The 14,561-nt window shown below is 41.0% G+C and overlaps 1 protein-coding gene across 1 annotated transcript in view; it reads right to left on the bottom strand.

Annotated features, from left to right (window-relative positions):
- Positions 1-14,561, bottom strand: part of LOC115329185 — a 37,305-nt gene that overhangs the window by 5,973 nt on the left and 16,771 nt on the right. The window contains exons 9-12 of the mRNA XM_042291958.1: positions 9,902-9,915; positions 9,610-9,682; positions 7,157-7,293; positions 5,728-5,781 (exon numbers count right to left, since the gene is read on the bottom strand). Coding sequence (XP_042147892.1) covers positions 5,728-5,781; positions 7,157-7,293; positions 9,610-9,682; positions 9,902-9,915 — 278 coding nt within the window. The remainder of the gene's footprint in view (positions 1-5,727; positions 5,782-7,156; positions 7,294-9,609; positions 9,683-9,901; positions 9,916-14,561) is intronic.

Genomic DNA, 14,561 nt, shown 5'->3' with positions numbered 1-14,561 from the left:
TATTTTCATCTTTATTGTCCAGCTCGCTTGCCCCTTTGCATTTAATTGTATTATAATTATAACATTAAATTGCAAGCTTCACCCTTGTTGGTGTTAGACTGGGTGGCAGCTGATAAAACCCGTTTGTTCTACTGACGTCTAACCCCTGGTTAGCTCAGTTGGTAGAGCGGTCCACTTGTAATGGAGAGGTCCCGGGTTCGATACCCAGACCAGGCGGATTTTTTCGGTCGCTCACCAGTCACCTAGCTGTGTTTGGAGATTTATGTTTGTCCCTCGTCCCTCTTGTTCCCCTTCTCCAGGGATTATTTTCATCTTTATTGTCCAGCTCGCTTGCCCCTTTGCATTTAATTGTGTTATAATTATAACATTAAATTGCAAGCTTCACCCTTGTTGGTGTTAGACTGGTGGCAGCTGATAAAACCCGTTTGTTCTACTGACGTCTAACCCCTGGTTAGCTCAGTTGGTAGAGCGGTCCACTTGTAATGGAGAGGTCCCGGGTTCGATACCCAGACCAGGCGGATTTTTTCGGTCGCTCACCAGTCACCTAGCTGTGTTTGGAGATTTATGTTTGTCCCTCGTCCCTCTTGTTCCCCTTCTCCAGGGATTATTTTCATCTTTATTGTCCAGCTCGCTTGCCCCTTTGCATTTAATTGTGTTATAATTATAACATTAAATTGCAAGCTTCACCCTTGTTGGTGTTAGACTGGTGGCAGCTGATAAAACCCGTTTGTTCTACTGACGTCTAACCCCTGGTTAGCTCAGTTGGTAGAGCGGTCCACTTGTAATGGAGAGGTCCCGGGTTCGATACCCAGACCAGGCGGATTTTTTCGGTCGCTCACCAGTCACCTAGCTGTGTTTGGAGATTTATGTTTGTCCCTCGTCCCTCTTGTTCCCCTTCTCCAGGGATTATTTTCATCTTTATTGTCCAGCTCGCTTGCCCCTTTGCATTTAATTGTGTTATAATTATAACATTAAATTGCAAGCTTCACCCTTGTTGGTGTTAGACTGGTGGCAGCTGATAAAACCCGTTTGTTCTACTGACGTCTAACCCCTGGTTAGCTCAGTTGGTAGAGCGGTCCACTTGTAATGGAGAGGTCCCGGGTTCGATACCCAGACCAGGCGGATTTTTTCGGTCGCTCACCAGTCACCTAGCTGTGTTTGGAGATTTATGTTTGTCCCTCGTCCCTCTTGTTCCCCTTCTCCAGGGATTATTTTCATCTTTATTGTCCAGCTCGCTTGCCCCTTTGCATTTAATTGTGTTATAATTATAACATTAAATTGCAAGCTTCACCCTTGTTGGTGTTAGACTGGTGGCAGCTGATAAAACCCGTTTGTTCTACTGACGTCTAACCCCTGGTTAGCTCAGTTGGTAGAGCGGTCCACTTGTAATGGAGAGGTCCCGGGTTCGATACCCAGACCAGGCGGATTTTTTCGGTCGCTCACCAGTCACCTAGCTGTGTTTGGAGATTTATGTTTGTCCCTCGTCCCTCTTGTTCCCCTTCTCCAGGGATTATTTTCATCTTTATTGTCCAGCTCGCTTGCCCCTTTGCATTTAATTGTGTTATAATTATAACATTAAATTGCAAGCTTCACCCTTGTTGGTGTTAGACTGGTGGCAGCTGATAAAACCCGTTTGTTCTACTGACGTCTAACCCCTGGTTAGCTCAGTTGGTAGAGCGGTCCACTTGTAATGGAGAGGTCCCGGGTTCGATACCCAGACCAGGCGGATTTTTTCGGTCGCTCACCAGTCACCTAGCTGTGTTTGGAGATTTATGTTTGTCCCTCGTCCCTCTTGTTCCCCTTCTCCAGGGATTATTTTCATCTTTATTGTCCAGCTCGCTTGCCCCTTTGCATTTAATTGTGTTATAATTATAACATTAAATTGCAAGCTTCACCCTTGTTGGTGTTAGACTGGTGGCAGCTGATAAAACCCGTTTGTTCTACTGACGTCTAACCCCTGGTTAGCTCAGTTGGTAGAGCGGTCCACTTGTAATGGAGAGGTCCCGGGTTCGATACCCAGACCAGGCGGATTTTTTCGGTCGCTCACCAGTCACCTAGCTGTGTTTGGAGATTTATGTTTGTCCCTCGTCCCTCTTGTTCCCCTTCTCCAGGGATTATTTTCATCTTTATTGTCCAGCTCGCTTGCCCCTTTGCATTTAATTGTGTTATAATTATAACATTAAATTGCAAGCTTCACCCTTGTTGGTGTTAGACTGGTGGCAGCTGATAAAACCCGTTTGTTCTACTGACGTCTAACCCCTGGTTAGCTCAGTTGGTAGAGCGGTCCACTTGTAATGGAGAGGTCCCGGGTTCGATACCCAGACCAGGCGGATTTTTTCGGTCGCTCACCAGTCACCTAGCTGTGTTTGGAGATTTATGTTTGTCCCTCGTCCCTCTTGTTCCCCTTCTCCAGGGATTATTTTCATCTTTATTGTCCAGCTCGCTTGCCCCTTTGCATTTAATTGTGTTATAATTATAACATTAAATTGCAAGCTTCACCCTTGTTGGTGTTAGACTGGTGGCAGCTGATAAAACCCGTTTGTTCTACTGACGTCTAACCCCTGGTTAGCTCAGTTGGTAGAGCGGTCCACTTGTAATGGAGAGGTCCCGGGTTCGATACCCAGACCAGGCGGATTTTTTCGGTCGCTCACCAGTCACCTAGCTGTGTTTGGAGATTTATGTTTGTCCCTCGTCCCTCTTGTTCCCCTTCTCCAGGGATTATTTTCATCTTTATTGTCCAGCTCGCTTGCCCCTTTGCATTTAATTGTGTTATAATTATAACATTAAATTGCAAGCTTCACCCTTGTTGGTGTTAGACTGGTGGCAGCTGATAAAACCCGTTTGTTCTACTGACGTCTAACCCCTGGTTAGCTCAGTTGGTAGAGCGGTCCACTTGTAATGGAGAGGTCCCGGGTTCGATACCCAGACCAGGCGGATTTTTTCGGTCGCTCACCAGTCACCTAGCTGTGTTTGGAGATTTATGTTTGTCCCTCGTCCCTCTTGTTCCCCTTCTCCAGGGATTATTTTCATCTTTATTGTCCAGCTCGCTTGCCCCTTTGCATTTAATTGTGTTATAATTATAACATTAAATTGCAAGCTTCACCCTTGTTGGTGTTAGACTGGTGGCAGCTGATAAAACCCGTTTGTTCTACTGACGTCTAACCCCTGGTTAGCTCAGTTGGTAGAGCGGTCCACTTGTAATGGAGAGGTCCCGGGTTCGATACCCAGACCAGGCGGATTTTTTCGGTCGCTCACCAGTCACCTAGCTGTGTTTGGAGATTTATGTTTGTCCCTCGTCCCTCTTGTTCCCCTTCTCCAGGGATTATTTTCATCTTTATTGTCCAGCTCGCTTGCCCCTTTGCATTTAATTGTGTTATAATTATAACATTAAATTGCAAGCTTCACCCTTGTTGGTGTTAGACTGGTGGCAGCTGATAAAACCCGTTTGTTCTACTGACGTCTAACCCCTGGTTAGCTCAGTTGGTAGAGCGGTCCACTTGTAATGGAGAGGTCCCGGGTTCGATACCCAGACCAGGCGGATTTTTTCGGTCGCTCACCAGTCACCTAGCTGTGTTTGGAGATTTATGTTTGTCCCTCGTCCCTCTTGTTCCCCTTCTCCAGGGATTATTTTCATCTTTATTGTCCAGCTCGCTTGCCCCTTTGCATTTAATTGTGTTATAATTATAACATTAAATTGCAAGCTTCACCCTTGTTGGTGTTAGACTGGTGGCAGCTGATAAAACCCGTTTGTTCTACTGACGTCTAACCCCTGGTTAGCTCAGTTGGTAGAGCGGTCCACTTGTAATGGAGAGGTCCCGGGTTCGATACCCAGACCAGGCGGATTTTTTCGGTCGCTCACCAGTCACCTAGCTGTGTTTGGAGATTTATGTTTGTCCCTTGTCCCTCTTGTTCCCCTACTCCAGGGATTATTTTCATCAACACATAATTCGCCGTGGTAGACGTTGTAGTGGGATAAAGCGATGACTATACTATTTTCATCCGAGCACTTCGACACCTTAGCGCCAAAAGTGTTTGTTGGCACGACTATGCGTGCCACGTACTGTTTCAAAATATGGTAAATTGTCCTACTACAAATATAACTTCACCAAATAAAAACACAGCGCGCAAAACAGGCTTTGCCACGCGTTACCCCAACAGCGCATGAAGCGAGCTGACGAGCCACGCGTTCTGTCCCAGTCTTTCCCACCAGTGACGTCACAAACGATAATGAAGATGATAAAAAAAAAAGATAAAATTCTTTATTTTCCACCGAAGATGGGGGAGGTGGAGGAAAAAAGCTGCTATAGAGCAGCTTGACGTGTCCTCAACCCCCTACAGACAATGGTTGAGCGAAAAGGTTTTTGTAGTTGTACATAAATCGAGTCACTGATGGAGAAATGCAGAAAGATGGATGTCATCTTACAAGCTAATCACACTAGGACATTGGTGACCTACAAATTCACAGGGCAATCAGACACACAAAAAAGTCATGATAACAAAAAAAAAGTGCCAAAAAACGAATAAAAAAAATGAATTGCAACGTCTACTTTCTAAAAAGTCCTATAATATCTAAAAAGAGCTGTAAAGAGCATAAATATAAAGAGTCACGAAAAAAAATATGCGCTATAAATGCGTAGCATGTAAAAAAGAAACAGTATAAAAAGAAGATGACTAGAGAAGCGCTCTCTCTAGTTCGCACACGCCGCCAATAGAGTGGGTTAGTAGCGATCTGTCGTAGATAAGTGGCAACGTCTCCGCTTCGAACGTAGTAAACCCAGGTTTGACTCCCGCGGGCGTCGGACGACCTTTTAAAGCGATAGCTTTAAAGGGATGCTAAGCCAAACCTTTCAGTGTCTACAATAAGTGGCGCACTACCTCTCCATGAGTCAACAGACGCCGGTCTGCGCGAACACACGCAAGGAAATTGACGTCATCATATCCCCATTCCCGCTTAATAAGCTTGAATGGGGGATATGATGACGTCAATTTCGCTGCGTGTGCTCGGCGTCGGTGTGACGGCAGAATCTTGATTGGTCGATGGGGTCATGACGTCACAGCCCCATGACCTCGCGCTGGAATTTCAAACCCACAACGCTCACGTGAAACGTGACGTCACGCGTGGAATAAAAGAAGTTACAACATGGCATGAATTGAAGTTCGCCGCGTGTTTCAAGTGATTTCACTTGATAAGGTGATTCATTTGCAATAAAATATATATAAAATCTTTTAGGCCGATGCGGGATTCGAGCTCATAACCGTTCGGTGGCGAGCCAGACGTGCTACCAACAAGGCCACGCAGACACGCTTTCACGGCTTGGGAACAAGCGGAGGTTTATATGTTTAGCTAACCCGTTCTTCACATATTTCAAGGATTTGACTACATCGACGCCCGACGCCCTACATCGCCAGCTACAACCTCAGCACCAAAAACTGCTACTGCAACTATAAGATCAGCTACTACAACATCAACAACGGACGTCATTTCCAGTGGTGGGAAGGATGGAGGAAGGCGGTTTGAATTGATGATCATTAAGCTTGACATGGTAAGTCGTTTTGCTTTCCACGCTACTGATGATGAAGCCACGCAGGCTGATATTTTGTTCGCAACATGACGCAAATTTAGGGGGCGAGAGTGTTATTGGCAAATAAAACGTCGCGCAATAGCAACTTGACTATAGATGGCCGTGCACGCAGCCACGACGTTCACAGATGAGGTGAAGTACTCACATTCCGAAGTTATATTTGTCGGTCGTGAATATTTGTGGTTTTGGAACTTGAATCCTGTAGAGCAAAATTGCCAACTTTATTACCAACAAGAGTAAAACACTGGAATTCTCATATATCAGGTCTAGAATAACACAATATTTAGTAAAAGAAAACAGCTACAACAGGGTCTTTAGGAAACCAGGCGAAAAACTTTAAAAAGGATGAAGATGAGATAACAACTTCGGCTGAATTCGTTCGAGCCCAAGTTTTTTCCTATATTTTTTTTTAGATTAATTGTTGGATGGAACAAATTAATGCATCATTAACAAACTCAGACTTTTTTTTTATTTCTTAAATGTTGAAATCACTTCTTTTCTCAAACTATATTCGGCTTTATGGCAAGGCTGTGAAAAACAACTGTCGCGAAAGCTTCACTACATCATTCAGCTCTCACGAGAGGGTATCGAAATTAAACACTAATGGCGAATTCCACTGGTCGTTTCGGAGCGCGCCGGGATCAGTAGACTAAATCCGAGATGGAGCACGCGATCCGGACGGAGTCGCTCCGCCTCCGGAATCAAGACAGGTTCGGGCGACCATCCTTCACAGCATTGTACACTAAGTAGAACACGGAATATAAATTGAGTTTTAATTCTGTTAGAACTTCACATCCGTCTTCTTTTAGCATATTATGTTGTGTGTTCATATTTTACAATGTTTTAAATTATCCTGCATTCCGTCGTGTTCTTTTCCTTTTTTTTAGTTGCGTTACGTTGCGCTCGTTTTAGCGCAGCCCTGTTTGGGCCATATAGTATTTTCAACTTAATGTTAAAATAAACCTCCATGGGAAGCATTCTTCGTAGTTCAAAATAAATATTATCCGCTTAGCTACAAGCATACAGTTAAAAGGTAGAACACTGTTTCGCTAGTGTACCTAAATAACGAATCCGCACATCTCTGATAGGTAGCTTTATAATCTTCAGATGTAGACACTCTATTGTCTACAGTCTAGCTGATTCCCACAACAGCACAAAAATACGACAAGATAGAGCGGATCATTTTTGTAGCATGTATGTTTAATATTTAAGTAGAATCCACCAGAAACACACGACTTAAAATAAAATATTCAGCCCTCTTGTACGTTGCATATACTTGTACAGAAGAAATTAGTTTCGCTTGAGTTGTTTAACTTACGCTACTTTTATTTGTTTCGACGCTCCACTATCAGCTTTTACACAATACATTGTGATCTGCACTGAACTTAGATTGAACTGTTTTACTTTACCTAATCGTCTTTCCTTTATTTGGCCACTAGTTAGGTACGTAGATTTTTAGAACAGCGAATATTCTTGTGAAGTTCAGCGTAACATTTACCTTGGTCGCTATGCTTTCTAACGAACGCCTTCCGCGACCAGCAGCAATAGGATTGAACATAGGGCATGGGACTTACTTCTCAGCTGAACTCTTGAGTGCCCTCTTTGTGAAGAACTTTCTTAACCACTGTTCCCCGTCAGTGATCAAGGAGTAAAGGGACAGGCCGAGCCACATTCCGATGTAACCTCCCATGTAACCGAATGCTTCAATAACCTGTGGAAAAGTCATATATTTCCAATTCCTTAATATTCGCAACACATACCATTTTTACTGTTAACGTTTAACATGTACGTTCGACATTCCAGAAACGAACTCAATGAAGGGCGTTCCTTTTGTCTTTTTTGCTCCCTACAGAACTCTAGTTTTTCCAACATTTCTCGTAATAAATAGTTCGGTTTGAGTGGCAAAAGACCTCTTGAGTCCAAGTGCATCCCTGGGCAAGACGATCGAAAAACCATAATGCGTCTTCTACAAAACAAATTTCGAGAAGGCGAGCTCACAAAGTTTAAAAGCAATTTTTTATATATTTATTACAGCCTGGAAGTAAAGCTAACCTGAATCATACAGCGCGATTCAAATGTATAGAACATAATTTAAGTTAACCGAATCACTAATCTTGCAAGGCACCTACGGTGATCTAAGTTAGAAGAAAAGTACGGGCGAGAAACATCCCGATTAACTGCTATATTAACAACTCAAAACAACTTTGCTGAAAAGGCATTCAGAGAACTGTGGCATAATAACACGAGCACGGACAAGAGGTCTGGTTTGCAGATCCAGTTAGGTACGAGCATCAGCGGGCTAAACAAGGTTGTGGAAGCTTACCAACCCGGGTGCTTATCACTCCCGACTACAACGATCACGTCAAGTGATTCCTCCAGCTGATCCTTTAAGATTTATTTAACCAATTAATGACTTGGAGGGGACACCCGAGAAGAAAATGGGCTAAGAGATCAACGCGACGTCGTTGATTTTCATAAAACGCCTTTCACGACGTTTCATACATAATTAAAAAAACTGAAAAGGGTTCTCGGACCTCTTCAGGTCAGCAAGCGCACAAGATTTCTGACCTGTGTATTCAAACCCCATTGCCACCAAAATTGTCACCACGACCGAAAATGAAGTGATTGACCTTTCAATTACAGATATGTATTGCATTAAGCGTTGCCTTTTTGTTGTCAGGAACTAAGTTTTTAGCTTTGTGAACAGTCGCTGGAATGTATGTCTCTCCAAGCCTACTATAGTGTTATTCAAGGACTCCTTACAAAATTAAGCACGCCCCAATAGAGGTCAACTCTGGAAGTACCTTACGGACAAAAGAGTAACATCTGTGAAACGACAAATTGCTTGGGTACTCCAATGTGACGGCTTTATCGTCAAGTTTTCACAGGACATCAGCCTAGAGTTTTGATATCGTTGTCTAAACTATTCGCGAATCTTTCTGACTCAGCCGTCACCCGGTAAAAGAATACTCCGGACAGGCAGTGCGACCATATTGTTGCCAAAGCCTAAAGCGTGCCGCAGACCTCACCGATGCAGTGTGTTCTAACCTGTAGAATTATAAAGAGGGTAACTCCAAAAACCACCTTAAGAGTACAATTCACGAATGACCTGTGTCGTTTTTGAGAATGTATACAAAATAAAAAGATATACGAATTGAGTAAACATGAGCTGCTCAACGGCAACATGTAAGGGTCATTTGCCGCTACCGCGTCGTCTGCTTCTTGCGCCATCCAACGAGGTACAAGACATTTCAAGTAGGTCATTTGACTATCGGCAACAATATGAGAGAGTACAGTTAATCTCTTTTTTTTTTTTTTCAGTGTCAAGGCTCTCGCAACTTTCGTTAAACCTCAACCTGTCAAACGGTATCTAGCTTGGGATCTAAACTTTCCGTTCTAGCCCTCGTCGGGACCTTAACATGTTTCAAAATTCGTAGTTACGTCAGAAAAGCGAGGAAGTCAATAGATATGTGGTGCTCGTAGCGAGAACCTCTTGGTATCCAAAGATCTTTTGGGAGTCAGATGAAAACTTCACGGACCCAGAAAACAAAATTTTGTTCTTTTTTTTTAGGAACGCAAAAATGTTTTTCTTTTTCCCTCCTACCGCGCAAATTCTCTTCGGAAGGCATGTATAATAAAGTCAGCACTCGACTCAAAATCGACACAAACACCTACAAGAGTTGATGAACGAATGAAAAAAGATAGAAATTTAGAGCACCTACTTTCCCGTAAAGATTTTTAGACATCCAACTGCTGCACTTTACGGCGGATGGTCGGCGGATTACGGGGTTGAAAATATGTCTAGACTTTAAATAAAATTAGTCTGTGCTGTGACACTGAGCGTAGCGTGAGGAACCTAACGTCGTGCTTAATTTTACAACACATGGAGTTTTTTTTTCGTTATATTTGTTTATGTCTTAACATAGTTTTAGTTCCATCATAAGCTGCTGTAGTAAATCACAAAAAACGCCAACTATATTTCCCGAATGCTCAATGGCATCCGCCAGAAAAACAATGTTCTACTTACCGTTAGTTTCGGCTGGTATTCAAAGATCTTTTGGGAATCAGATGAGAATTTCACGGACACAGAAAATGAAATTCTGTTTTTGTAAGAAAAAAAAAAACACACTTAGTTATGTCATTATCAGGCCTCGCGCGATACAAATGTATTTTTATAGGCGATGTCGTAACAGCGTTAGAGTTATCGTCGCGTGCCTCATTTCAGTGTTGATAGAAGGTGCCACTGCCTCAAATTCACGCGAACGTAATCACCCCTGGACACGCGACAAGATTCCCAATCGTCAGCGACAATTACTCACCTCTCTTTTTCTTTCTGGAAAGAAACAAAAAAAAATGTTAACGATTGCTGATTGCATCTTTTAGGGTTTGATTAATTAGTTTTCCATCGATCGTTCCCTTTGTTTAGAGCAACGCTCAAACATACTAAATTATCTTTGTGAGGGTTCATTTTGTTTGCAACACGAGCCAAAGGGTTAGAAGTGCAGTTGTTTTTAGATATCAAACATTATACTCGACAAATTACCAATTGTTTGCGTTGACATATAGACATCGAAAGAGCGGGGCTTTTAATGAGTAGAAAGTTTTTATGAATAAAAATTTCCCTAAAGAAAACAGTTAAAAATAAATACAAGCCCGATGAAGATTTCCAGCCCCCAAAATAGATGTACTTCGACTTCCACTAATGACTTTTTCGTTTTCTTCTCTTTTTTTTTTCCTTGTGCGGAAAAAGGGGGGGGGGGGGTGCGTTCTGTGATACGAGAAAGCGAACTGTAACGTCTGAAAGAATATTGAGGGCGCAAGCGAGCTGGTGAACATTAGGGAACATAATAAAATAAAACCGGAGATAGAAAAAGAATGACGTACATACCGTGTTGTGTATGCCCTTTTGTTTCCGTGTCTCCGGTTTGATTATGTTGCCAGTAACATCTAAGGGGCCTATTTGGTAATCTCGAATATTAATACAGCTGCTACATACCACAACCTGCCATCGTACCATAATAGTTAAAACTATAGGTTTCGCTTGCGGTGTAGTTAACACACGTTCATGAATATATGCGTTTTTGAGAATATATTTAACGAAATCAAAAGAAAACACTAATCGAGCATGTATAGATGTCATCACACGTCTAATTGGGTACGAGTGTAATATAATATAATATAATTACGGAACACAAAATTCATCTGTGAGAATGCTTTTACCGGGATAACAATAAGACTAGTGGCTGGACGCTCTTGGAAGCCAATGCTGAATATTGTTTGTCATAGCGCGTTCACTTAGAGCTAATCATTATAATAATCGTAATCTTAATGACATCTTAAAATATGTTAGGTTCCCGCTTTAAAGCACTGGAACGAAACTAAAGACTTGAATTCAATAGTATGTTGGTAACGGTAAGGGTACGAAGCAGTGATGAACAAACAGGAAAACGAACGACACAGGCACCCTTTTAAAGAAGCATTCGTGTCATACAATTTTTGGTTTGTTTACATTTTTTCGTGCTTTTTCTGGAAATAATACGTAGGAAACGAGGTCGCTCTTCATGTCTCCCAATGAATAAAAGTTCTAAGTTTAGCTAAATTAATTTAATAAGGTTCTTCGTTTTTGGGCTTTATTTCTCTCAACAACTTTTATTAACGTCCGCACAGCTTTATCTTACTCCGAGTGTTGTGTCCCCTTGTCCTCCGTGTGTATTCGTTTTGGGTTTCCCTTCCTTTTTTGTGTCTCCTAGTTTAGGAATTCAAAACTCCCAAAGTCTTCAAAGGTCTTCTCCATTTTTCAGCAATTTAACCTTGAAATTTTTTTTTGCATTTCCGTCTAAAATTGTAGTCTGGTACAACTAAAAAAATATATATATACGTATATTCTTTAATGAAGTAACATCCAAATGAATCAAACTAAATTCACCCATTCAGGAAATGTTTTCACGGACGTGAAAATAAAACTAAAAACTGAAAACGAAGAACAATACTTATTAATCCCCCTGACAACCGCGCTTTGAAAAAAACCACCGCAAAACAATGTTGTTGTTTTTTGTGTGAAAACTACCGAAAGGCAAAACCTTAAGTAGGGAACGTAATTTTGAATAACGTCCTAAAAGTATTTTCAAATACTGTAGCTGATAATATTTGCACCTGTCGAAGTAATTTTTGTTTTGCTGCGCTATTTCCGGATAAAAAAAAAAGAAAGAAAAGAATTCGGGAATAAAAACGAGCATACTTGCCCTAAAAAGTTACTGTTACCCTAAATTAGTTGCCTTAAAGGACTCAACAACATAAAAGACAATTCTAGATAAAATCACTGAGAGCAAAACCCCTTTCAAATCAGCGACTGTAGTATCAAAGTTCTTTAGCATTTGCCTCCTCGTGAAACATGTGAGTTCTTAAAAGTAAATTATATTTTTCCGGCTTAAGTTATCGAAGGTTATTATGTTCTTTTTTTCTTAAGAGCTATATCTTTGTATAATAATTGCAGATCTCAGATCACATTTTATTTTAATTTTGGTGCATTTTGAAAGACATATATCTTCTGATTCAAATGCTTCGATTGTCCTTGATAATTTATACCGTCGTCAATAGTCATCTGGACGCATTCTTTTGCCCAATTGCGCATGTTAAGTCTATTTTGATTCTTTGGACTGCTCAGCTCTCGCATATAACAGCCGGACTAGCTAACGCAACTAAAAATGGCAATAACGGAGCGTTAGCCTGCTAATGGGGACAATCTGTAGTGACGAATTCAGTTGAAATGATTCGTTGAGAATGCATTGGCATTTTCACGATTACTGGTTGACTCGTTCATAACTAGCACACCTAAAAAAATTTAGACAATGTGTTTCCAATAAGCGTGACGAAAAAAGCCTCTCAGTGCAAACAACACTGCTTAACAAATTTTCCTGTCCTCTTTTGTAATCGCTCCGTGTTCAAAAGAGTTGTTCCGTGAAGAGAATTTCACTTGGTCATTAAAACAACCTAAAAAAAACCTGCTTTCTTAGGTATTTATTCGTTGATAGCAAATCGCAGGAGTCTTGAGATGCAAAATTCAAGCTAGATAGAAGAAGCAGCTCACTATGTGAGCTAGCTTGTAATTGGGGTTCATATTTCACGTTTTCTAATGCTGGTCAAAAATGCTCTAGCATTTTTGTCGCGCTTACGGTATTTCTTTTCAAAACAATGGGCGTATCTCTGTTACATACCCCAAACAAAAGTTACGGCTGGGAATTATTGAGAAAAATACTTGAATGACACACTGAAAATTAGAAATAGGTCTAAGTTCACACATGTAAACATATTTGCGTATCAGCAATAGTATGCGCCATTTACACTGCTATGCATTCTCGCCACAATTAAGTTTACTTTATACAAATTATTATGTAGAGACAGCAATTACCCATAGAAGGTCGATATTTATTTTTTGCAAGATTGGAATAGAAAGCTGGAAAAACCGTTAATTTTGGTTGTTTTAACAGAAGACTCAAGTCTTTTGCTGCTACTCGTAAAAAAGAGTTTTTTTTTTTTTTTGCTATTAGGTTAAGTTGACGAGATATTGCCACAGCAACAGTTATGTTAAATATCTTTTTTTTAAAGTACTCTCCCATCAAATGAAGAGGAATTAGGAAATTTAATACAGAGACTCGAAAACCAAAGGGAAGACAACGAAGTACCCGAACAAGACTGACCCCTTCAGGAACCGCACTTCTCTGTAAATATTGTACTATAAATTACTATAAACATTTTTTTTCTTCTTACGATATTTTTCATAATTTTGGTGCCGAAACCTGGGATGGACTCAATGAACGAGGTTTTAATTAACGCGTTGATCTGCCAAAGTTCACTAAGCGCCTTATCAAAAACTTACGAACCTCCCACAAGCAAGAGCAATCTTTAACGACTCACCTCCATTAATGAACGTAAAGCAACTACTAGCGAAATTAACGCAACACTTATCTAAGCATTAAGTCAATCTTTAAGAGAAGTAAAAATCGAAATTTCCCGGATAAGGAAAGAGCTAAAGAGGTCTACGCACAGAAACGGAGCAACGCATTTTTATTTGCATCTTGAGTATTCAATGCACTTTAAATTTTGCTTTACATATTGGCAACGTCCCAGCTCCACTCATTAAAATGTACTATAAGTGCGTTGATGGTTTAACGTCTTAATCATTATTTTTTTCTTTTGCAATTGTTTTGTTTTCCACAGTTTAAAAGAAAAGTTGCTGTTTTAAAATTGACTTGCCGCAGTTATATATAAAAAGTACACAAGCTGCGAATAAATACAACTTAATTCCTGCTGACGTTTTCTTTGTAAATTCAATAAGCAATAGCTTTCTTAAATATGTATTTATATTCAGTGTGGGATAGACAAAGCAATTTAGATATGTAAGGACATTCGTTTCTCAGTTAAGAGCCATTTCCAATAAGAAATTAGCGTGTCATAAATCAGGGGTCGGCAACCCGCGGCCCTCGAGGCAATATTATACGGCCCCCGGCACGCCTACCAGGAAATACCCCCCCCCCCCCACACACACACACACTCCAGAATTAATGGCACAAAAAGTACAGTTGGTGGCAAATATAGTGTAATGGAACGTATTAACTTCCAAATGGCACGCCTGGATCTTGGTTCATTATTCACGTTCATCTATCAGAAATTGTCGCGTATTAAAGTGATGCATCGGGAATCAATAATTAAAAATGTCGTCCGGAATCATGACTTGTACCATGTATCGTTCATTTCCATTACTACACAAAAATAACAGAAGCTTCGCTTTTTTCATGTTTTAACTTCGTAAGAACGTTTTTGTGGAGGCTTCGTGGTCCTGATTAGGCGTGCGACTTGGCATTTTTGTTGGTTGATATCTCACACCACCCTAATGACTGGAACGTAAAATTACAAAAAAACAAAAAAAGATAGACCCATGGTGGTATGCTCTTAGACGCAAACGTTTTTGAGCGAAATCTG

The sequence above is a fragment of the Ixodes scapularis genome, unplaced genomic scaffold (assembly GCF_016920785.2).
Source record: "Ixodes scapularis isolate PalLabHiFi unplaced genomic scaffold, ASM1692078v2 PGA_scaffold0__279_contigs__length_252992795, whole genome shotgun sequence".
In the NCBI taxonomy this organism is placed as follows: domain Eukaryota; kingdom Metazoa; phylum Arthropoda; class Arachnida; order Ixodida; family Ixodidae; genus Ixodes; species Ixodes scapularis.
Note: the sequence above shows the minus strand (reverse complement) of the source record. Positions and strands in the feature narration are given on the sequence as shown.